The sequence below is a fragment of the Pleurodeles waltl genome, chromosome 3_1, assembly GCF_031143425.1.
Source record: "Pleurodeles waltl isolate 20211129_DDA chromosome 3_1, aPleWal1.hap1.20221129, whole genome shotgun sequence".
In the NCBI taxonomy this organism is placed as follows: Eukaryota; Metazoa; Chordata; class Amphibia; order Caudata; family Salamandridae; genus Pleurodeles; species Pleurodeles waltl.
The window spans coordinates 24,902,093-24,925,837 of record NC_090440.1 but is presented as its reverse complement, the minus strand read 5'-3'; the positions used below and the strand labels follow the sequence as shown (position 1 = coordinate 24,925,837).

Below are 23,745 nucleotides of genomic sequence, written 5' to 3'. Positions count from 1 at the left end.
TGGCCTGCACTCCCACACAGGCCTGTGCCTGGCCTTGACTTCCATAAAGGTCTATGTCTGACCTGCACTTCTATGTAAGCCTGTGACTGGTCTGCACTTCCATATAGGCCTGTGTCTGACCTGCACTTCAATGTAGGCGTGTGCCTGACCTCCACTTCCATACAGGACTGTGTCTGACCTGCACTTCCATGGAGGCCTATGTCTGACCTGCACTTCTATGTAAGCCTTTGTCTGGCCTGCACTTCCATACAGGCCTGTGTCTGGCCTGCACTTCCATACAGGCCTTTGTCTGGCCTGCACTTCCATACAGGCCTGTGTCTGGCCTGCACTTCCATACAGGCCTGTGTCTGGCCTGCACTTCGATACAGGCCTGTGTCTGGGCTGCGCTTCCATACAGGCCTGTGTCTGGGCTGCGCTTCCATACAGGCCTGTGTCTGGGCTGCGCTTCCATACAGGCCTGTGTCTGGCCTGCGCTTCCATACAGGCATGTGTCTGGCCTGCGCTTCCATACAGGCATGTGTCTGGCCTGCGCTTCCATACAGGCCTGTGTCTGGCCTGCGCTTTCATACAGGCCTGTGTCTGGCCTGCACTTCCACACAGGCCTGTGTCTGGCCTGCACTCCCACACAGGCCTGTGCCTGGCCTTGACTTCCATACAGGCATGTGCCACGCCTGCACTTCCATACAGGCCTATGTTTGACCTGCACTTCCATAAAGGCCTGTGTCTGGCCTGCATTTCCATACAGGCCTGTGTCTGACCTGCACTTCCATACAGACCTGTTCCTGGCCTGCACTTCCACGTAGGCCTGTGTCTGACCTCCACTTTCATACAGGCCTGTGTCTGACCTGCACTTCCATACAGGCCTGTGTCTGAGCTCCACTTCCATACAGACCTGTGTCTGGCCTGCACTTCCATACAGGCCTGTGTCTGACCTGCACTTCCATACAGACCTGTGTATGACCTGCACTTCCATACAAGCCTGTGCCTGACAGTCACTTCCATACAGGACTGTGTCTGACCTGCACTTCCATAAAGGTCTATGTCTGACCTGCACTTCTAGACATGCCTGTGTCTGACCTGCACTTCCATGTAGGCCTGTTCCTGACCTCCACTTCCATACAGGACTGTGTCTGGCCTGCACTTCCATGGGGTCCTATGTCTGACCTGCACTTCTATGTAAGCCTTTGTCTGGCATGCACTTCCATACAGGCCTGTGTCTGGCCTGCACTTCCATACAGGCCTGTGTCTGGGCTGCGCTTCCATACAGGCCTGTGTCTGGCCTTCACTTTCATACAGGCCTGTGTCTGACCTGCACTTCCATACAAGCCTGTGCCTGACCGTCACTTCCATACAGGAATGTGTCTGACCTGCACTTCCATAAAGGTCTATGTCTGACCTGCACTTCTATGTAAGCCTGTGTCTGGTCTGCACTTCCATATAGGCCTGTGTCTGACCTGCACTTCTAGACATGCCTGTGTCTGACCGGCACTTCCATGTAGGCCTGTGCCTGACCTCCACTTCCATAAAGGACTGTGTCTGACCTGTACTTCCATGGAGGCCTATGTCTGACCTGCACTTCTACGTAAGCATTTGTCTGGCCTGCACTTCCATACAGGCCTGTGTCTGGCCTGCACTTCCATACAGGCCTGTGTCTGGCCTGCACTCCCATAGAGGCCTGTGTCTGGCCTGCACTCCCATACAGGCCTGTGTCTGGCCTGCACTTCCATACAGCCGTGTGTCTGGCCTGCACTTCCATATAGACCTGTGTCTGACCTTCACTTCCATACAGGCCTGTGTATGACCTGCACTTGCATACAAGCCTGTGCCTGACAGTCACTTCCATAAAGGTCTATGTCTGACCTGCACTTCTATGTAAGCCTGTGACTGGTCTGCACTTCCATATAGGCCTGTGTCTGACCTGCACTTCTAGACATGCCTGTGTCTGACCTGCACTTCAATGTAGGCGTGTGCCTGACCTCCACTTTCATACAGGACTGTGTCTGACCTGCACTTCCATGGAGGCCTATGTCTGACCTGCACTTCTATGTAAGCCTTTGTCTGGCCTGCACTTCCATACAGGCCTGTGTCTGGCCTGCGCTTCCATACAGGCCTGTGTCTGGGCTGCGCTTCCATACAGGCCTGTGTCTGGGCTGCGCTTCCATACAGGCCTGTGTCTGGGCTGCGCTTCCATACAGGCCTGTGTCTGGGCTGCGCTTCCATACAGGCCTGTGTCTGGCCTGCGCTTCCATACAGGCCTGTGTCTGGCCTGCGCTTCCATACAGGCCTGTGTCTGGCCTGCACTTCCACACAGGCCTGTGTCTGGCCTGCACTCCCACACAGGCCTGTGCCTGGCCTTGACTTCCATACAGGCATGTGCCACGCCTGCACTTCCATACAGGCCTATGTTTGACCTGCACTTCCATAAAGGCCTTTGTCTGGCTTGCATTTCCATACAGGCCTGTGTCTGACCTGCACTTCCATACAGACCTGTTCCTGGCCTGCACTTCCACGTAGGCCTGTGTCTGGGCTGCGCTTCCATACAGGCCTGTGTCTGAGCTGCACTTCCACACAGGCCTGTGTCTGACCTGCACTTCTATGTAGGCCTGTGTCTGCCTGCACTTCCATACAGGCCTGTGCCTGGCCTGAACTTCCATACAGGCCTGTGTCTGACCTGTACTTTCATAGAGGCCTGTGTCTGGCCTGCATTTCCATACAGGCCTATGTCTGACCTGCTCTTCTATACATGCCTGTGTCTGGCCTGCACTTTCATACAGGCCTGTGTCTGACCTGCACTTCCATACAGGCCTGTGTCTGGCCTGCACTTCCATACAGGCTTGTGTCTGACCTGCACTTCTAGACATGCCTGTGTCTGACCTCCAGTTCCATACAGACCTGTGTCTGACCTGCACTTCTAGGCATGCCTGTGTCTGGCCTGCACTTCCATACAGGGCCTGTGTCTGTTCTGCACCTCCATACAGGTCTGTGTGTGACCTGCAGTACTAGACATGCCTGTGTCTGACCTGCACTTCCATGTAGGCCTGTGCCTGACCTCCACTTCCATACAGGACTGTGTCTGACCTCCACTTCCTTGGAGGCCTATGTATGCCTGTGTCTGGCCTGCACTTCCGTACAGGCCTGTGTCTGGCCTGCACTCCATACAGGCCTGTGTCTGACCTGCACTTCCATACAGGCCTGTGTCTGACCTGCACTTCCATACAGGCCTGTGTCTGACCTGCACTTCCATACAAGCCTGTGCCTGACAGTCACTTCCATACAGGACTGTGTCTGACCTACACTTCCATAAAGGTCTATGTCTGACCTGCACTTCTATGTAAGCCTGTGTCTGGTCTGCACTTCCATATAGGCCTGTGGCTGACCTGCACTTCTAGACATGCCTGTGTCTGACCTGCACTTCCATGTAGGCATGTGCCTGACCTCCACTTCCATACAGGACTGTGTCTGACCTGCGCTTCCATACAGGCCTGTGTCTGGCCTGCGCTTCCATACAGGCCTGTGTCTGGGCTGCGCTTCCATACAGGCCTGTGTCTGGGCTGCGCTTCCATACAGGCCTGTGTCTGGCCTGCGCTTTCATACAGGCCTGTGTCTGGCCTGCGCTTTCATACAGGCCTGTGTCTGGCCTGCACTTTCATACAGGCCTGTGTCTGGGCTGCACTTCTAGACATGCATGTGCCTGACCTCCACTTCCATACAGGACTGTGTCTGACCTGCACTTCCATAGAGGCCTATGTCTGACCTGCACTTCTTTGTAAGCCTGTGTCTGGCCTGCACTTCCATATAGGCCTGTGTCTGACCTGCACTTCTAGACATGCCTGTGTCTGACCTGCACTTCCATGTAGGCATGTGCCTGACCTCCACTTCCATACAGGACTGTGTCTGACCTGCACTTCCATGGAGGCCTATGTCTGACCTGCACTTCTATGTAAGCCTTTGTCAGGCCTGCACTTCCATACAGGCCTGTGTCTGGCCTACGCTTCCATACAGGCCTGTGTCTGGGCTGCGCTTCCATACAGGCCTGTGTCTGGGCTGCGCTTCCATACAGGCCTGTGTCTGGCCTGCGCTTTCATACAGGCCTGTGTCTGGCCTGCGCTTTCATACAGGCCTGTGTCTGGCCTGCACTTTCATACAGGCCTGTGTCTGGGCTGCACTTCTAGACATGCATGTGCCTGACCTCCACTTCCATACAGGACTGTGTCTGACCTGCACTTCCATAGAGGCCTATGTCTGACCTGCACTTCTTTGTAAGCCTGTGTCTGGCCTGCACTTCCATATAGGCCTGTGTCTGGCCTGCACTTCCATACATGGCTGTGTCTGACCTGCACAACTAGACATGCCTGTGTCTGACCTGCACTTCCATACAGGCCTGTGTCTGGCCTGCACTTCTATGTAAGCCTGTGTCTGGCATGCACTTCCTTACAGTCCTGTGTCTGGCCTGCACTTTTATGTAAGCCTGTGTCTGACCTGCACTACTAGACATGCCTGTGTCTGACCTGCACTACTAGATATGCCTGTGTCTGACCTGCACTTCCAGATAGGCCTGTGTCTGACCTGCACTTCCATACAGGACTATGTCTGACCTGCACTTCCACACAGGCCTGTGTCTGACCTGCACTTACATATAGGCCTGTGTCTGACCCGCACTTCCATACAGGACTGTGTCTGACCCGCACTTCCACACAGGCCTGTGTCTGACCTGCACTTCCATACAGGCCTGTGTCTGACCTGCCTTCCATACAGGACTGTGTCTGACCCGCACTTCCATACAGGACTGTGTCTATCCTGCACTTCCATACAGGTCTGTGTCTGACCTGCACTTCCATACAGCCCTGCGTCTGACCTGCACTTCCATACAGGGCTGTATCTGACCTGCACTTCCACACGGGCCTGTGTCTGACCTGCACTTCCATACAGGACTGTATCTGGCCTGCACTTCCACACAGGCCTGTGTCTGACCTGCACTTCCACACAGGCATGGGTCTGACCTGCACTTCTTTCTTTTTGTATGTGTGAACCGCACTTCTTTCCCTGTCCAGGTCTGACCTGCACCTTTACAAAGGCTATCAGTCAACATCTGGTCTGCACCTCGAAATCACTCGAGGGCATGCTCACAGATCACCTTACTGTGTCTATGCCTTTAATCACACACCCGCATCACCTTGTTTCCTGCTGACACCCCTAGGCCTCCACACATCGGTGAACATCTGGTCTGCACCCCGGTATCAGTCAGCGCTTTGCTGCACACCCACATCACTTTGTGTCCACGCCTTCATCACACACCACCATCACTGTGTCCATACCTTGGACGTACACCCACAGAACTCTGTGTACGTGCTCTGATCACGCACCCACAGAACTGTGTACGTGCCCAGACCACGCGACCCACAAGTCTCTGTGTCCATGCCTACACGCACACCCAGATCAGTAGGTCCACGCCTTGAACCCCCATCGGTCAGTTCACGCACAGTCACTAAGTCCTGCCAAAGCCTCGTCTCCTCCATGTCTGGCCTCACACGGCCGCCTGCACCTCTTCTTACTCCGCCGGTGGCGAGCAGCCAGGGGGCTAGTTCTGCCCCAGATATCTGCCCACCCTGGCAGACGGGTATTGCCCCCCGCTGCAGAGGAAGGCTGTGAAAGGAGCTCGGGGGGTGCGCTTTGGGTTGGCAGGATCCGGTCCTGAGCATCCGTGGTTCCCATGGCAACAGGGCGTCTGCCAGGAAGAGGGCTTCTCTGTCCAATCAGGAGGGGCCCTTTCACAGCTAGGGGTCTTTCCACCTTTCCACATCCACTCCTCGTTTCAAAGTCCTGTCTTTTAACTCAAGAGGCTAAACCAGGTACAAGGCCGCATTTGTGGGGTTCACTCAGCGCCTCATTATTGTGTAAGTCTGGTCTCTGCTTCCTGCACTGAGGCAGACAGGGCCTGATCCTGCTCAGCATGAAGGGAGCCAGGAACTAACCAGTGAAAGTGGCACAGTCCGGAGCTCTGCACCAGGAACCGCCCCCCCACCCCCAGCATCCACCTGCAGAGGGGGGCGCAGGGCGGCGCGCGCCCCCGAACCTCTGCAGTACCAGAGATGAGGGAGGCGAGAGGTCACTGGGCCCCGGATTGTCGCCTGTTCTAAGCAGGGCAGGGCCACAGCTTGAACCGCCCTGGCCACCATGTCTCCTTTATAGACCTCAGTATTGTACCAGAAAACAGAAGTCCTTTTTTTCTCTCTCTCTCTCCCTCCCTATCTCTCTCTCTCTCTCTCTCTCCCTATCTCTCTCTCTCTCTTAAAGCCCGAGCACAAACTGAAGAATCCCCTCTCCCGGACTGACTGTAAGTGTGTCTTTATATCTCTCTCCCTGTTAGTGGCCCTATCACAGACTAAAGACCATCACTGAAACAGGTCCCGCTCCAGGACTGACTATAAGTGTCACTCTCTCTCTCTCGCCGTCTCTCTCTTAGTGGCCATATCACAGACTAAAGACCATCACTAAGACAGATCTCACTCCAGGACTGACTGTAAGTGTGACACTCTCTCTCTCTCCGTCTCTCCCTTAGCGGTCCTATCACAGACTATAGTCCATCACTCAGACCGGCCCCAGCACAGACTGAAGAAGCCCCTCTCCAGGACTGACTGTAAGTGCGTCTTTCTGCCTCGCTCCCTGTTAGTGGCCCTATCACAGACCAAAGACCATCACTGAAACAGGTCCCGCTCCAGGACTGACTATAAGTGTCACTCTCTCGCTCTCTCTCTCTCTCTCTCTATCTATTTCTTAGTGGCCCTATCACAGACTAAAGACCATCACTGAGACAGGTCCCTCTCGGGGACTGACTATAAGTGTCACACTCTCTCTCTTGACCTCTCTCTTAGTGACCCTATCACAGACTAAAGACCATCACTGAAACAGGTCCCTCTCCAGGACTGACTATAAGTGTCTCTCTCTCTTTCTCCATCTCTCTCTTAGTGGCCCTATCACTGACTATAGCTGACAGCCATCTCCCAGGTGTCGCCAGGGGCGCAGTAGAGTCTCCACTGCCGGCTCCCTGTGGGTGTCAGAGTCACCTGTAAGGTCCAGTGTGCAATCAACAAGTCCCTTAGTGACAGCATCCTTTCACCCCTCACCCCCAGGGACCTCAAGATCAGACACTGAAGAACTCCTTTCCTGGTCCAGCGCCCCTCAAGCCACCATGGTGGCACCTGATTTCCCGAGTTTCTTCCCACCTATGACTGTTGTAGACTTGAGACACAACTGTTGGCTTGGAAACCGCCAGATGTGCTGCCTCAGCTCTGCCACATTTCATCATGATGAGCACATCACGCTGCCTCGCTCTCCCCCAGTGCCTGCCAGAATTGGTAATGTTTGGCGGCAGACATTCCATCACAACCAGCACCCCTGCCCATCTCACACACGCTCAGCACCTCTGGGGGTTCTCAGCACACCTGGAGCCTGGACACCATCAGACTGCAGACTAAGAAGTGTTAAAATCAAAAACAAGACAACAAGGTTTATAAAAGGAAAGTTAGAGCAAAAGTCTAACCTAGACCAAAAGTCTAACTTTACTACTTTTCGGTATTTACAAAGGGAAAGTTAGACCAAAAGTCTAACTTAGACTTTTAATCTAACTTTACCTTTGTGAATATTGAAAAGTGGTAAAGTTAGACTTCTGGCCTAAGTTAGACTTTTGGTCTAACTTTACAGTTGTGAATACCGAAAAGTAGTAAAGTTAGACTGTTGGTCTAAGTTAGACTTTTGGTCTAACTTTTCCTTTGTGAATTGTGATTTCTGTCTTTTCTACCTGTGCACCCAGGAGCTACTGCAACATCCCTGAATCCACCAGGACCGCTCCACCACTGCTCCAATTTAGGAAAGAGTTGAAGACTCACCTCTTTAAAGACCACTACATCACAAAGCATTAGGCTCCACATACTAGCTAATTTTCATATGTCTCATTAAAATTACACTTGGCTTTGACCCTGTACAGCACTCCGCTGCCTTTTGGCTAGGTTCATGCTATAGAAATAACATTTATTCCTTTTCAAAAGAGTTAACAAGTCAGATAACTCAGGTTCTCTCAATTACCCACTACAGACCTCCCACCCTTCCACAAACCAATAGTCATGAACAGTGCAGCAGTCTAGTGCCTAGAGATGCATGCCTCTGTAGAGCCTCTGGTGATCATGGTGTGCTCACTCACCTTGTCCGCTGAACCAGAGTACACGCGCCTAGAGTCGGGGTCCAGCTCCAGAGCGAGAACAGCTTGGGAGTGTCCCCGCAGGGTTCGGACAGGCTGGCAGTGCCGCAGGTCCCACACCTTTATCTGTAAGGAGAAAACAGGGATATGAAGTTACACACGTGAAACAAGAGGGTACGCAGAGGTGAGGTATGATGGAAAGGGGTTATTGAAATGGGAGGATAGCATCGATCCACGCAGAATAACGCCAATTGTAGAACCCTCAAACGCCTCTTTAGACAGTATGGGGGTGTTGGAAGTAGATATATGATTGTGGACATCACGTGAGTATTTATTTATTGTATTTATATATTTGAATTACATAATTATTTTTACACATATTTACATTTTCACCCATGTAGAGAATCTGAGCCTAATTTAGATATTGGCGGACGGGTTACTCTATCACAACGGACATCCCGTCCATCAAAATGTAAATCCCATTATTTCCTATGGAATTTAGATTTCAGCGGATGGGATATCCATCAACGTTGTGACGGAGTAACCCGTCCACCAATGTCTAAATCAGGCACCAATTGTTTTGGCCAAAAGCCTTAATTTTCAGCCAAGGAACAGACTGAAAACCAGGTTCAAAATACTTGCAAAACTCCTAGCTACCCACCTTAAGAAAGTTATTCCTAGCTTAATACATGAACCGCATTTATCTTTCATACCCGACCGGTCACCAAGAATCCAACTGAATCTACTGACCTGCATCCTATACAGTGCCAAGGATGACCCACACAGCGCGTTGCCACTATCATTAGATGCTGAGAAGGCATTTGATTGCGATAAATGGGGCTTCGTGTGAGCAGATAACAAATGCAGGAGTTTCAAAGCTGGGGAGATGTGATCCGGGTTCCACAGGTGACATATGAGTTGTGCAGCACTTTGTACAGAATTTCAGCCAGCAGTTTGGTGCGGAGGCCATTGAAACATCAAAGCTTGACTTGACTATTGCGATGATCAGTGTCATATTGGGCAGACTGGTGTTGGAATGAGGGTCACTCGAAGTCTTTTGTGACATTTTGCCTTTTTGCGCGTTCTGGCATATTCTGTGATTTTTGGGTCAAACCTACCCGACAGGCCAAGCTGTCGGGTTGCAAAAGACATCTTGTGGGCTTACCAAGAACTTGCAGTGGCTTGTAGCTCACCCACTGCTTACCACTGGTGGATTTTGTTGCCAGTCTTATTTGCTTGCTTGCTATTCAGTGGATTTTGTTGTCCAACTTTGTCCATCTTCTGTATGCCCCTCCCCTGGAGCACCAATCCTTCATCATCTTTCTGACTGGTTGGTTTCTATTGTTCCGCTAGTCACATTTAGGAAACATTTCTTTCTTGTTTGAGTTAAGCACTCCATGAGAGGGCATGTGTTTTCCAGCTCTCTTTTACTTAAAGGAAAACGGGATGTGTTTAAAAAAAAAAAGAAGTGAAAGATTTCTTTTCATTTTTTAAGAGTAGGCAGTGGTCCGTGGGGCCACTGCCTGCTCTTCAAGATTATCGTAACCATTTACAAAGGGGAAGGGGTCACTCAGGGACCCCTTCCCATTTACAAATGGGTTACCACCTACTTAAAGTAGGTGGTAAACTGCTAATGTTCTGCAACAGCATTTTGGTTGCAAATCACTTTTACATGCCAGTGCGATTCGCTACTAGGAAGGGACGCCCTGAACACGCCCCTTCCTAATACTGAATCACCAACCCAATTTGCGGTTCTTTAACAGGTTACCGAATCTCAAAGTAGGTTTGGTACATAGAAAAAGGCATTTTTCCAGTCACAAACCGACCTGAGAAAAATCAATGTACATCTGGCCCTAGGACCCGAGAGAGAGAGAGGGATGTCATGAGCTGGAAGGCCTACCTGTCAGTGGCCTGACTGAGTGTGGTGACACAAGGAAGACAAACCGCCTAGGGGTCATGTGATCTGCAGCCCAGCTGGCCACGCCCACACGGGCAATAGATGCATCACGTGATCCCTCAGGGTCTGCCGCAGCCATCTAATAAGTGTGTTGACTTGTGGAACCTGCCCTGCAGCCTGCTCTGAATAACTCCGAGGCAGCCCAAAGCATAAGGGGAAAGAGGGTCAGGCCACCTAACCTAAGATCTTTGGGGGTGTCTCAGTGGCTGAAGAAGGCCAACCAGACTTCAGAGCTGTTTGAATCATTGCTGGGCTACCTAGGGCTCCAAAGGCCTCGGTGGTGCACCAGCAGGCAGAATCCTCTCTCACAGCTGCTGGGGATGTGGGCCAGTAAGGACATGTCATAGAGGAGGACTAGTGATAGTGCGAACACTGGAGCACCACACGCCATGCTGATGGTCACTGAAAGGAAGGCCGGCATTTCCTGATGGTGGCTGCAAGTTGCAAAGGAAGTGACGTTGTTTGTTGCTTCAATACCACTGGCATTGTGCGCTAAAAAAGGAGGGTGCTGTGGTTGGTTGAATCCAGTGTGGCAGAGAGATGGAGAAGCATTGTGAGCAGGCATCTTCTTGGTCTCCAGCAGTGAGCAGGCCTTTCCTTGGTCTCCAGCAGAGAGAAGGCATGTTCTTGGTCTCCAGCAGAGAGCAAGCATGTTCTTGGTCTCCAGCAGAGAGCAGGCATGTTCTTGCTGTCCAGCAGTGAGCAGGCATGTGCTTGGTCTCCAGAAGTCAGCAGGCATGTCCCTTGGTCTCCAGCAAATATGCTTGATCTCCTGCACTGAACAGGCATGTGCTTGGTCTCCAGCACTGAGCAGACGTGCTCGGTCTCCAGCAGTGAGCAGGCAGGTCCTTGGTCTTCAGCATTGAGCAGGCAGGTCCTTTGTCCCTAGCAGTGAGCTAGCATGTCTTTAGCCTATAGGAGTCATGTCCTTGGTCCCCAGCAGTGAGCAGGCATGTCCTTGGTCTCCAGCAGTCATCAAGCATGTCCCTGGTGTCCTGCAGTCATGTCCTTGGGCTCCAGCAGGGAGCAGGTATGTAATTGGTCTCCAGCAGTGAGCAGGCAAGTCTTTAGTCTCCAGCAGTCATATCCTTGGTCTCCAGCAGTCAGCAAGCATGTCCTTGGTCTCAAGCAGTCATGTCCTTGTTCTCCAGGAGGGAGCAGGCATGTTATTGGTCTCCAGCAGAGAGCAGGTTTGTCATTGGTCTCCAGCAGCAGCGAGCAGGCATGTCATTGGTCTCCAGCAGTGAGCAGGCATGTCCTTGGTCTCAAGCAGTCAGCAAGCATGTCCCTCGTCTCCAGCAGTCATGCCCTTGGTCTCCAGCAGTCAACAGGCATTTCCTTGGTCACCAGCATTCAGCAGGCATATTCTAGATCTCCAGCCGTGACAGGCATGTCCTTGTTCTTGAGCAGTGAGCAGACGGGACCCTGGTTACTAGCAGAGATCAGTCAGGACCCTAGTATACAGCATTGACCAGGCAGGATGCTGATCACCAGCAGTGAACAGGCAAGACTCTGGTCTCCACCAACGAGCAGGAATATCCTACGCCTCTAGCAGCCAAGCAGGCAGGGCCCAACTTTTCAGCAGCGAACAGGCCGGACCCTGATTTCCAGCAGAAAACAGTCAGGATCCTGATATACAGCAGTGACCTAGAAATACCGTAATCACAAGGCAGCACCTTGGTCTTTTTAAGCAGTAAGCAGGCAGTACCCTGGTCTCCACCAGTAAGAAAGATTATCTTTGGTCTCAGCACTAGGCAGGACCCTGGTCTCCAGCTGTGAGCAGGCAGAGCCCTTTTATACAGAAGCGACCAGGCATCACCCTGAACTCCAGCACTGAGCAGGCAGCATCCTAGTCTGCATCAGTGGACAGGTATGAAACTGGTCTTGAGCGCTGAGCAGGCAATATCCCGATCTCCACTACTGAGCAGTCATGACCCTATTCTTCAGAATAGAACAGGCAGGAGCCTGATCTGCACCAGTGAACAAGCATGAGCCTGGTCTCTAGCAGTGAGTAGGCGTGTGCCTTGCTCTTCACCACTGAGCAGGTAAGAGACTGGTCTTCAGCACTGAGCAGGCAACATACCAATATCCAGCACTGAGAAGCCAAGGCCCTGATCCCAAGAAGTGAGCAGGTATGACCTTGGTCTTCAGCATTGAGCAGGCAGTACCCCCATCTCTAGCACTAAGCAGGTGCTGGACATGGCACTTCTTAGGGAATTTTCCTGTTTTTTTCTCCTACTCTTTGGTGTGGGTGGCCTTAGGGCACTGGGCACTTCTCCACTCTAAGGCAGTTGGAAAGTGCACGCACCCTTCCTACCTAGGTTAGGAAAGGGTGGGTATTGGCGTGGTTGAGGTGTGGTTAAGATGCGGACCCTGTAAAAAAAAGGTACCCTACATATCCTGGGCAGGTACCGCCCTGGCTAATAGGGGGCATTGCACGGTGTGTGCCACCCCTTAGAAGACACTGTTAACCATACCATTGGCCCGATTTAATAGGCCTGTGGGGGTGCTAGTGCACCTGCGCTCAGGGTGGCAGCCCATATGTTGGGAGAAAACCCTGAGCCAGCCTTACGTCTGCCCTGGAGGGCCCCAAAGACAGGGCAGGCAGTAGGCATTGGGCCCTGGGCACTGTCCCCCTGTCTGTGCAGAGTGGAAGTGTGCGTGCCTGTCCTCTACTGGGTGAGAGATGGCGCTGACCAACATGCGCGGGACCAGCTATGACAGGTCCCGGAGTGTATGCTTGTGCCACAGGGCCTTTGGAGGCGCTGAACCTGGCACAAGAGGCCAGGGTGCGCCCACATACATGATGGTGGTTTCATGTATGTTGCACCAGCCTAGCTTGCCAATATGTGCCCCGTTGCATAGGGGTGTCTGAATATATATTGAGCCTGGCCTAGTTGGCCTCTCCGTGCCCATGTGCCTGTTGATGTTCATATATATGCTGAGCTTGGCATAGCTGACCTCTAGGTGCCTACCTGCACCAGTGCGTCATACCTATAGTGAGTCTGGCACAACTTGCCAGTGTGTGCATACTTGCACACAGGTGTTGCCATGTGTAGATGGAGACTGGCATCACCAGGCCATGTGTGCATACTGGCACATGGGTGGTTCCCTATATAGATACTGGGTCTGGCATCACTTGCCAGGGTGTGCACACTTGCACACGGGTATTCTAGTATATGGGCTGAGCCAAACAGCGCAGGACAGTATAGGCGCACTTGCACCTTTTTGGTGGCTTTAAACTAAGTGTCCAGCCTGCCTCCGCAGGCTTGTATGTGCACCAGCACACATGTGCCTAGGGAGTGCGGAATACCCATGTGTGTTCACACTGCACATGAGAGCTGCTTTCTCCATAAGGTAAAATGGGAGAAAGAGTCTTATTAAGTCTGGCTGAAATAGTGGATTGCAGGGGTGCAGCCTCACGATGTTTAGTATTATTGAATTAAGAATGACAACCCCCTTTGATGGTTAAGGTAATTTTATTTGTAAATTTAGGGGAGACATCTGCGGTTCAAAGGAGAACCCTCTAAACCACCCGAACTTCAAAGGCACACTTTAGTGTTCATAGGGTTACTACCCGTCAGCAGGGGTACTACCCGTTGCATCTACGGTGATGCAGGACCAACACTGCTGGACCGCGTTGGGTGCATGGCCAGAGGAGTCGAGGATAACTGTCTGAGGAAGGGATCTGTGCACCCTTCCTGTAATGTGGCTGACCTGAGCCAACTGCATACTGCTGTGTTGTAACCCAAAGTGTGCTCTCCAAGGGCAAGTTGGGCCTGCCCCCTGTTCTCTGCGAAGTTCTCAGGGACATTAAAGACCTCCTGCAAGGGACTCCACCTGGCAGCAGCAGCGTGAGCATGGACTAGGTATTCTGCCTTGAGACCGGAATTGCTTGGTGCAGAGCTTTCCAAGTACTGCATGTACTTCAGGTGAGTGGCCCTTCATTGTGGGGACCACTATACACTGAAACGACTTGTGGTGTGAACAGGATCACCCGGTGCACTACTTTGCATGGCCCATTGTTGCAAAGTACATTGTATTTCTCTTATGTGACCCTCGGCTGCACACACCTTGCGTGCTGTGCCCCATTCATACGTGGGGAACCTCTAAGGTGGGGGTGCCACCGGAGTTGTGCTATGCCCTTCCTTGTATGACACGGCTGAACTTATGTCAAAGTGTGTGACCGGGGAGTCTGGTGAAACTAAAGTCATCACGTACCAGACATTGGGCCTAATTCCAGGGAGGTATGGAAATGAAGTTTCTTGTGTGACCGGATTGTCTAGACCAACTGAAGTCATCAAGCGCTGGACGTTGCGCCTCATTCCAGTGGGACACAGGATTTACATTCTCCTTCGGCACGTTTGGGATTGCCGGGTGCAGCACAATTCATCAATCACCCAAGTAGTGCCTCTTTCTAAGGATGTATCAAATTGGGAATTGTCTTGGGATTGATTGTATTATCGGGCCTCTGACGTTGGGCCTCATTTTTGTGGAGGTACACCACTGAGCACTTTTCACATGGGATCCTAATTCTCTGGTGCATCTCAAGTCTTCATGCACCAGACGCGGTGCCTCCTTAGATGATGCAGATCTAGTAACTCTTTGTGTGCAACCAGAATTGTCTAGGGTGACTCAAGTCAACACACCCCAATGGTGCACCTCCTTTCCAGAGGTGCTGAATTTATTAACTATTTGGTAACACTGGATTGTCTGCCTGGGCTGGGCCAGGCCGATGGCTAGCGGGCAGCCCCAGTGAACCCCCCCTTGTATGTTGCAGACCTCTGAGTGAGCCTTCTACTGGGAGCCTGAATGTCCTTGCTAATTGTTGCCGGACCAGCTGTTGTCTTTCCTTCCCTCCCCACCCACCACTTTGTCCCCAGGATCCTGCGAACTGTACTGTGACTTGGGCCGCGAGCAGTCTAGTATCCAGGGGAAGGTTGGCTCAATCTTTGGTTTGTGGTAGGGCAGGATAGCTGAAGCTGGTTGGTGTGTTGAACGCGGTTTGGGACCCAGGGTACCTGCAGACGCAGTGACATCCACTAGCCAGATATCCGAGCACTGCATTAGGGTGACGGGACCGAGTGCATACGAGTGTGTGTGTGTGCATGAGCCGAATGATACCAGTGGCACCGCACGGTGGTGCAGAGTGGATGTGTGGGAGTGAGTGCAGATGAATGCGAGGGAAGCACCATGGTGTTGCAGGTCACGTTCTTCTGCCAATGAATTCCTGAGGATGACATTACGATTTAATAGTGCGGCATAGGCCGCAGTGCTATGTGGAAGTGTTACAAACCTTGTATGTGCTTATTGCTTCTAACATTGGGAGCCAGGGTGCACCCTGAATTTATGTGTTTAATCGAAGTTGGTAAACTCTAGGGTAGGTCTTGTGCTGACAGTGTTTAGTACTGCATGAGGGTGCGGAGATGGAAAGTATTGTTTTCTAACTTGTACATACTGTCGTTGGTGTTACACACACTTGGGCCTAATATTGTGACTTCTATTGTAAAAGTGATTTATGCCCAGACATGCAATGTGCCCCTCCCGCCGGACCAGTCCATAAAGGCAGTAGTACTTCGTGAACATATGAACTGACAGCCACGTCCCAGTTTAACAGATGTCCAAGACAGATACTCTGTGTACCAACGTAGAGGTAGCAGCCTTGGCTCTGGTCGAATGAGTCATCAGACCTTCCGGAAGCTGCTTCTTTGTCAATACACAGAAGATCTTCGTACAGAGGACTAGCCACCTCAATATGGTCCTTTTCAGCAATGCCTTACCCTCCATTGCCCTATGGTAACCCACAAAGAGATGATTGCTCACCCGATGGTCCTTGGTCCATAGTAAACGTTTCAAGGGTCTGAACAGTGAAACCTCACCTCCTCTTTCAAGGGGTGAAGTGCAGCAAAGAATGCCAGACGGGTGATGGATTGTCTGGCATGAAAAAGCATCATATAATTCCGCAGTAATGCCGCTCTTGTCTGCAACACCAGTTTGTTCAGGGAAAAAGGTGGTGTACCGTGGGTGAATGAACAGAGCTTGAAGCTCACTCATGCGATGAGTTTTGTTTTTTGACAGTCAGTAGATGACAATGTTTTGACAGTCAGAAGACACAAAAGGAAAACTATGCATCCACCCCAAATGAATCAGAAGGAAAGTGAGAACCAATTTAAGGTCCCACTACGGCATCACAAAAGGCTTGGGTGAAAACATCTGAACCAGGCCCTTAAAAAAACACCTCATAACAAGTGATTTAAATAGGGGGGGGAGGTCTGATAAATGTAAAAAGGCCAAAAGAGCCAACAATTAATCTTTAACAGTGCCAATAGCAAGCCCTTGTGGACCAAAGACAGCACCAAAAAACAAAACATCCAACAACTTTGCCTATAATTGATCTTCATAGCGGGCCACAAACTCGTCCCTGCATCCGGCGTAAACAGGCCTCATAGATGGATGAATGGCTGCTAGATTCCTGACCATTGGCAGCCAATTTGGGTTCAACCAGACATGTTCTTTTGTTGTTAGGTGGTCTTTTGGTTAATTCTGTGCTGATGAGTGATTGGTTCACTAAAGCCCTCTGTGACTAGGTTCCTGTAAAGGTATGTTCAGTCGGGTGTGCTACGCCTTCAGCCCCATGGTATTCATCTGTCTTATCAGGTCAACTGGATTATAAATGTCTGGGGAGACAATGGAGACGTCACTACTTTACTGAAGACAAGTCGCTGTATAACAATTAAATGCATAGATACAAAAAAATAGTCAATCAGGGCGGGGCAAGATATTTCCAAGATATTCTTGCATTCAAAAATCCCACTTAAGAAATCTTTCTGGTTCTAATAGTTTAGCATTGTCATCAGCAGCTTCTCCTGTGGTTCCTCCAAGCCAAGTTCTGTGCATGCAACTATCTGACTATTTTTTCAATAAAAACTCACTAGTCTTTTGAATTCCATCTCTGCAGATTCTTCTCCCTCGTTGGGCGGGATGAGCCTTCCAACTCATCACTTTCAAGTCGTAGTGTTATACGGTTTCGACAACTCAGTAGGGCTGAGTATTTGGTCAACATAAACATATAGGGACTCGGTTCACATATACCATCAGGATATGTTGACACAACTCCTAACTATCTCACAGTGTCCCGTCTGAACCCCTAAACACACCACAGTATCAGATGAGTTCTACATGACTACTCAGATTACCAAGCAAATCGTGGAAACAAATCTACCATTTTGTTGTCATTTGGAGTACCCAGAAAAGACACAAGAAAGAATGAGAAAATGTTTAGACCACTTATTGCAATAGTCCTATTCTTACATAAAAAAACACGAGCTGCGATTATTAGGAAAATAAGACAGAGCATAGTCACCAACGTTACAAAGATGGTGAAAAAGATAAACAATTCAACCATGATTCTGTGATTGTGTTAGTATATTTCTGTCTGTATCTACCTATACTGCTGAGAGCATAGTGGGAGCGCCCTCTGCCATATCTATTGGGAAAATCCGAACCCACATAACTGAGTAAGATGTACAAGGACACTAGGAAGCCGGTCTAGTGTGGTGCAAGCTCCTGGTCGTGTAGAGGATAGAGGCTGGCTTAAGGATCGGCAGCAGAGTCAGCCGAGCTGTATCTCAGGCACTGCGTGTGTGCCAGGTTCCTGGATAGGCCCAGCGGAAGTGCTCCTCTGGCGTGTATAGCGCAGAGGTAGTTCCTATAATACAAGCACTCTCCGTGTCACGCTGGGTCAGAGGTGCAAGGTCAACACTGTGATGCGTCTATAAATGCAGAGCTGCCTCCACAGACAATCAAAATGTTCAGGCATTTTGTTCTGTGTGCTCAGCCTTGGACAGAGTGCACAGATTAGATGGCTTACTAGGAACGAGCAGCATGTACATTGATTTATCAGAACATCATCACATAAATGAGAAAGCCATGTAGAAGGTTACCGACAGGAAGAAGTGGTAAGTTAAAAATGTGCATTTAAAAGTGGAGTCTGTAAGCAGGCCCTGAGGTTCCTTCACTACACTAGCTGCTCTGTGTTTCACCTGCTACTGTGAGCCAGGTCACTCCTAAGCATATTTCAGGCTCCTCTGGCTCTCCTCTAGACCCTTGCCTGGTCCACTCCCTAAAATCAGTTGTGCAGGTTGTTGCCTCTTCATTCATCACTTTGTGTATCTGTTCCTATCGTTCGGAACTGTTCCCGACAGCTAGAAGAAATCTGCTGTGGTGGTTTCATTGTTAAACAAGCATTTGCAATGCAACGGGTCTCGCATTACGTCGAGTTAGAGCTATTAGCGTTGTAAACTCCTAACTGGATTTTTCATGCCACATTGAATAAAAAAAAAAAATGAGCGTGATCGCGCTATGTAAAACACAGCGCGATCGCGCTGCGAAATAAAGAGAAAAAGTAGTCCAGAAACCATACGGAAAACATGAAGCCTCAAATGTTTCCAGTAGTTTACTGGTGCTTTCGAGGAGGGCTAAACACCGGAAAAGGTATGATGTATGCATGCCTCTCACAAATGAAAACAAGCGGATTTTAAAAGGCAAACCCACGAACCAATGAAAGTGACTGACGTTACATGGGCGTGGTTAAAATCCCGCTACAGAGAGATTAGAAGAGGGACAGAGCGCTTTGCACTCGCCCCTAAAATAAATATTGTACTGACCCTGCAACTCCTTTATTACCGGTGGCGGCAAAACCCACAGAGCATGTTGTCTTGGTATTTGGAATGCCACCATATCTTACGTCCTTTTCAATCTGGACTTCGATGTGCGGAGCACTGAAACGGTACTCATGGAGGCTGGTAGTAATGTCTGTACGATGCTGGATGCTGGGGAGTGACAGCGTTGATCTTTCTTGGCTCATCGGCAGCCTTTGACGCGTGTCCTTTGCCATTCTTCTAACCTTCTACTAACTTCGGGTCACTCGGGTGCTTCCGTTGCTACTTTCTGCTCCTCTGTTCAGATCCTCAATTCCGTGGAGGACACAGGACTCTGCCCTATCCTGACACTTTTCAACCTATATCTCTCTGTTGGCCAATCTCATTGACTCCTTCGCTCTTAGATTTTTTGCCAATGACACCCAGCTTGCCCTCAGATGAGGTGGCGTGCTGCAGTTGGTCAGCAGAAGTTTAATACCTCTTTAGGTGCTGTGGCCACTTGAATTTTAGGCCCCACCCCTGCACCTTCCCCTTCAGCATAAAAAGTGGGTGTTATCTTTGATATTCAAGTGTCTTTCAAAGCACACACGCATAAATTAAATCCAACCTGCTTTTTCTTGATGAACATTATACGGAAGTCTGTCTTTGCTGCCCAATTCTTCCAGGAAGACTTTGATTTATACACTAATCATATCTAGGCTGAATTATACTGTTATGGCCTAACCCTAATCTCGGGTGGGTCAGTGCCTGCCCCAGGACAGACCTACTCCTCCTCTGCTAACTTTAGCAGCCAGAAAGCAGGAAGACACCTTTGGCAATGACCTATCTTTCAAGATCCAGATCCATGCAGTTGCCAGAAACTGAATATGGCTACTAAAGGCTCTCAGGAAATTCCTTCCCCTTCTGCTTTGGGAGGCCGCAAAACTGTAGTTGGAGCCACAATTCTCTCCAGGCTGGAATATATGAACACCTTGTCCCTGGGTGTCCTTCCCTACCTGATCTGGCGACTGCAAGTGGTCCGAAACACGGCAGCGTCTTCTCTTTAATTTGCGAAAAGCCACCCCCACGTCACCCTAACTCGCCAACTGCACTGGCTCCCAGTCAGCAAAAGGATCACCTTCAAAGCACTCCCTTTAGCACACCGAGCCCTGCACAATGCCGGCCCAGCTATCTGAACAAAAGAATCAGCGAATACCAGCCCAGCAGAAATCCACTTTCCAGCAGGACCCACCTAAGTGCAATCCCCTGCTTCACAAAACACATGTAGAGGTGGTGGGACCTCTGTCCTAGTATGGACTGCCAAAATCTGGAACCGCCGCCGTCCTCAGCTCAGAAGCACAGAACCTGAGTCTTCCTTCCAGAGATCCCTAAAAACATATCTGTTCAGCTAATGATACCTTCGCTCCTGTCTTTCCCTCATCCCTGTTACTTCTTGTGGCAACGCTGGGACACTCAATTTTCGAGCAGCTATTCTGGCTATACACATACTGTCATTCATTCATTCATTCTTGTAACTCCCTGTGTGTAGGTCTTCCCTGCTTCCTCATCAAGAGACTTCAGCTGGTCCAGACCGCGACTGCCCGGTTGTTTTGAGTTTGAGAAAGCACGCACACATGTCCACTCACCTCGTACAGCCTCATTGGCTGCCTATATAAAGCACTGTCTTTTCAAAGCACTTTGATTCTGTCTGTCGATAACCTTCCTTCAAGCTCACTTCATGTTGTCTCTATGCCCTGGTTCAGAAGGCCTATGTTACAGGGGTGTAACATAGGCCTCTACAGTGCTGGAGACCCCCAACCCTTCAGGGGCCTTTAAATCTTTCAGAGGGGACCCATTCCACCCAAAGCCAATGAATATTTGTGAGACATGGGAGACTAGGGGGCCCCTCTTCTCAGCCCACAGGGGCCTGCAGCCCCTGCAGCGCAGGGGGAGCCCCTACCCTTCAGGGGCCCCTCACCTTTTCAGAGGAGCCCCATTCCACCCAAAGAAAGACGTAAAATTACATATATTGTTCTCAGAAAAAGGACAGTCCAGATGTGACCCTAGGAAATGGACTGAATATTCAAAGTAATGGCTATAATACAAGACACAATACTCATTAGCACTGAAGACAATACACAATATGTGTTATGCACAATATGTGACCTATGAATCTAAAGACAGTACTTCAACTGTGGGCTATCACTCTGGACATGGCACTCAAGGTGTGACAAAACAAACAAGATGTGACCAGTGAGTTCTAGATCTGGGCAGAGGACTCAAGGTGTGACCTCTGTATACGGACACAACACACCAGATGTGACCTCTAGACCTGGGCACAGCACTCAAGATGTGACCTCTAGACACAACACATCAGATGTGATCTCCAGATCTATGCACAGGACTCAAGATATGACCTCTAGATACAGATGCAACACCTCCCATGTGACCTCTAGATCCAGGCCCAAGACCCAAGATGTGACCTCTGTATATGGACACATCACACCAGGTGTGACCCCATACCTTGGCAGAGGACTCAAGATATGACCTCTAGATACAGATGCAACACATCAAATGTGGCCTCTAGATCTGAGCACTGGACTCAAGGTGTGAACTCTAGATACAAACACAACACATCAGATGTGACCTGTAGACCTCCGCACAGGACTCGAGATGTGACCTCTATATATAGAACAAGCATTTGCAATGCAATAGGTCTTGCATTTGTGATCGTTTGAGCTATTGGTGTTGCTTATGTTATTGTATTATAATACAAATGGTATTGTGATCCTATAATGGTATGTTTGCTGCAACAAGTGTAATTTCCGAAAAATACAGTATTTAAAAAAAAAAATAGATTTTATTTGTTTTTTAATATATATATATATATATACATATATATGCAGTATTTTAATTTTGGTGCACATTGTTTATTTGAATAGCAGTAAAAACATTGGTCTAAATATAAAGCACGTTCATTTATTAGTTTATATTGAGAACATTTCTTGAAGAATGTGTTTGATGACTATATGACATCTAGAGAATAAAGTAAACAAAAATATAGTGTGTGTGTGTAAGGGAGTTATTGCTGTGTGTGAGTAAGGTGTGCGAGAAAGAGAGAGAATGCTATATGAATGCGAGAGTTGAATAGTGACAGAGAAAAAGAAGGACAAAGAGTGTGTAAGTAAGAGAAAGTGAAATACTGTATGTGTGTAAATGAAAATAGTGTCTGTCCGTAAGAGCATATATATGTGAGAGAGTGTATGTGTGTTGTGAGTACCAATATAAAAGCAAATAAACTTTGCATAAGATCGCTGCAAAATATTTAATCCCTAAAAGTGGGCCAACGGAAGTGAAATGCATATGCGCGCAATGTTATATTTAAACATGTCTCGAAATTTTCTAACTAAATCTGTGCATACCTTACAGAAAACACAAAAAGCGCAATGATAAACTTAGGCATTATTTCCAATGTTAAAACTAAAAATGAGCAAACACGATATAAAAGGCAACCTATACCCTGCTAGATTCACAAACGTTTATAAAATTACTAAACGAAAATAAGGACAAAGTCTGGAGTGGTATGAAATTGTAAAAAAAAAACTAGGCTGTATTCATCAAAGATCCCACTGGACTTCAGTGAAGATAGAATTAGCATAGTTGTGAACACCACCATCAACATCCGCATCTGCTGTTTAGGTTCATGAGAACGATCTTTAAAGCCATGCTAATTCTCTTGCAACTGAAGCTAGGCAATATCTTTCTCAACACATCAACAAACTACTGAACTCTGTCTGGCCACTGCAGACCATTTTTTGTGGCTAAATTGCTTTTCTTCCTTGGAAAAAAGTAGCGGCATGTATTTAAATAAAATGTGCTTCTGTATACTGGAAGGCTGAGTTGTAAATAAGAATATTTTAAGCTGTGCGAACGCTAAACAAAATACAAAGTTGGCACTAATGGGCTTTAAATTGATGTTAATAAATAATAAAGTTTAAACAGGCACAGCTAAACTGTAACTGGTGTTATTTTAAGATGTGCAGAACTAAAGTAAAAGTTTACGAGAGCACTTGTGGTCTTTTAAAAATGCCAATACATACGAAATATTAAGCAGGCACAACTAAGCCTGTACTGGCAGTGTTTAAAATTGTGTCAGTGTATAATTAAAACTGTGCGGACACTGTCGAATTTTGTCAATTAACAGCACGAAAACTCTGCATAATATGGCAGCGAGTTAATTAATAACTGAGACTGTGGAAACACAAGATGAAAGGCAAAGCGCGTGCTGCGGTATTAACCAACATGGTCAAAACTTAGAATAAAATCTATATGAATGTCTCTGTGAGTGATGTGTGTGAGGCAGCATGTGTGTGTAAGAGAGAGCGCGTGTGTATTACAAAAAGGATGTATGCATGTGAGTGAGAGCTTGTATAAGTAACAGAGGGTATGTGTGTGTGAAAGAAAGAAGATATAGTGAGAGAGAGAGACAGTGTGTATGTGCAGTGTGTGGCATAGGGAAAGAGAGAGACAGAAAGAGAGTGCTGTGTGAATGAGAAAGTGAGAAATAGACAAAAAACAGAAAAAGAATTTGTGTGTGAGAGAGAGATAAAAAGCGAAGGTGTGAGAGAGAGCATGTGTGTATGTCCGTGAAAGGGGTATACGTGAGAGAGCGTGTGTGTGTTATAAGAACTAATGGAACGGCACAGAATTTTTTACTAATATAGCTGCAAGCTAATTATTATTCAAAACTGTGCAAATGCGATAAAAACAAATGCACGCACTACTATATCTAATCACGTTTTTAAAATTACGACCCAAAGTAACAATGCAAACACCAGACGAAAATGAATGTGCACAGTGCTATATTTAAGTACGTTTAAAGATTACTAAACGAAAAAACAGAAAACACGATATGAAACACAAAGCGCGCACTGTAATGTCGACCTGACATGGTG

At 48.8% G+C, this 23,745-nt stretch overlaps 1 protein-coding gene across 1 annotated transcript in view; it reads right to left on the bottom strand.

The window, feature by feature from the left end:
• LOC138283713 (F-box/WD repeat-containing protein 7-like) overlaps positions 1 to 23,745 on the bottom strand; it is a 334,239-nt gene that overhangs the window by 187,480 nt on the left and 123,014 nt on the right. The window contains exon 14 of the mRNA XM_069221757.1: positions 8,198 to 8,320. Within this exon, the coding sequence (XP_069077858.1) occupies positions 8,198 to 8,320 (123 nt within the window). The remainder of the gene's footprint in view (positions 1 to 8,197; positions 8,321 to 23,745) is intronic.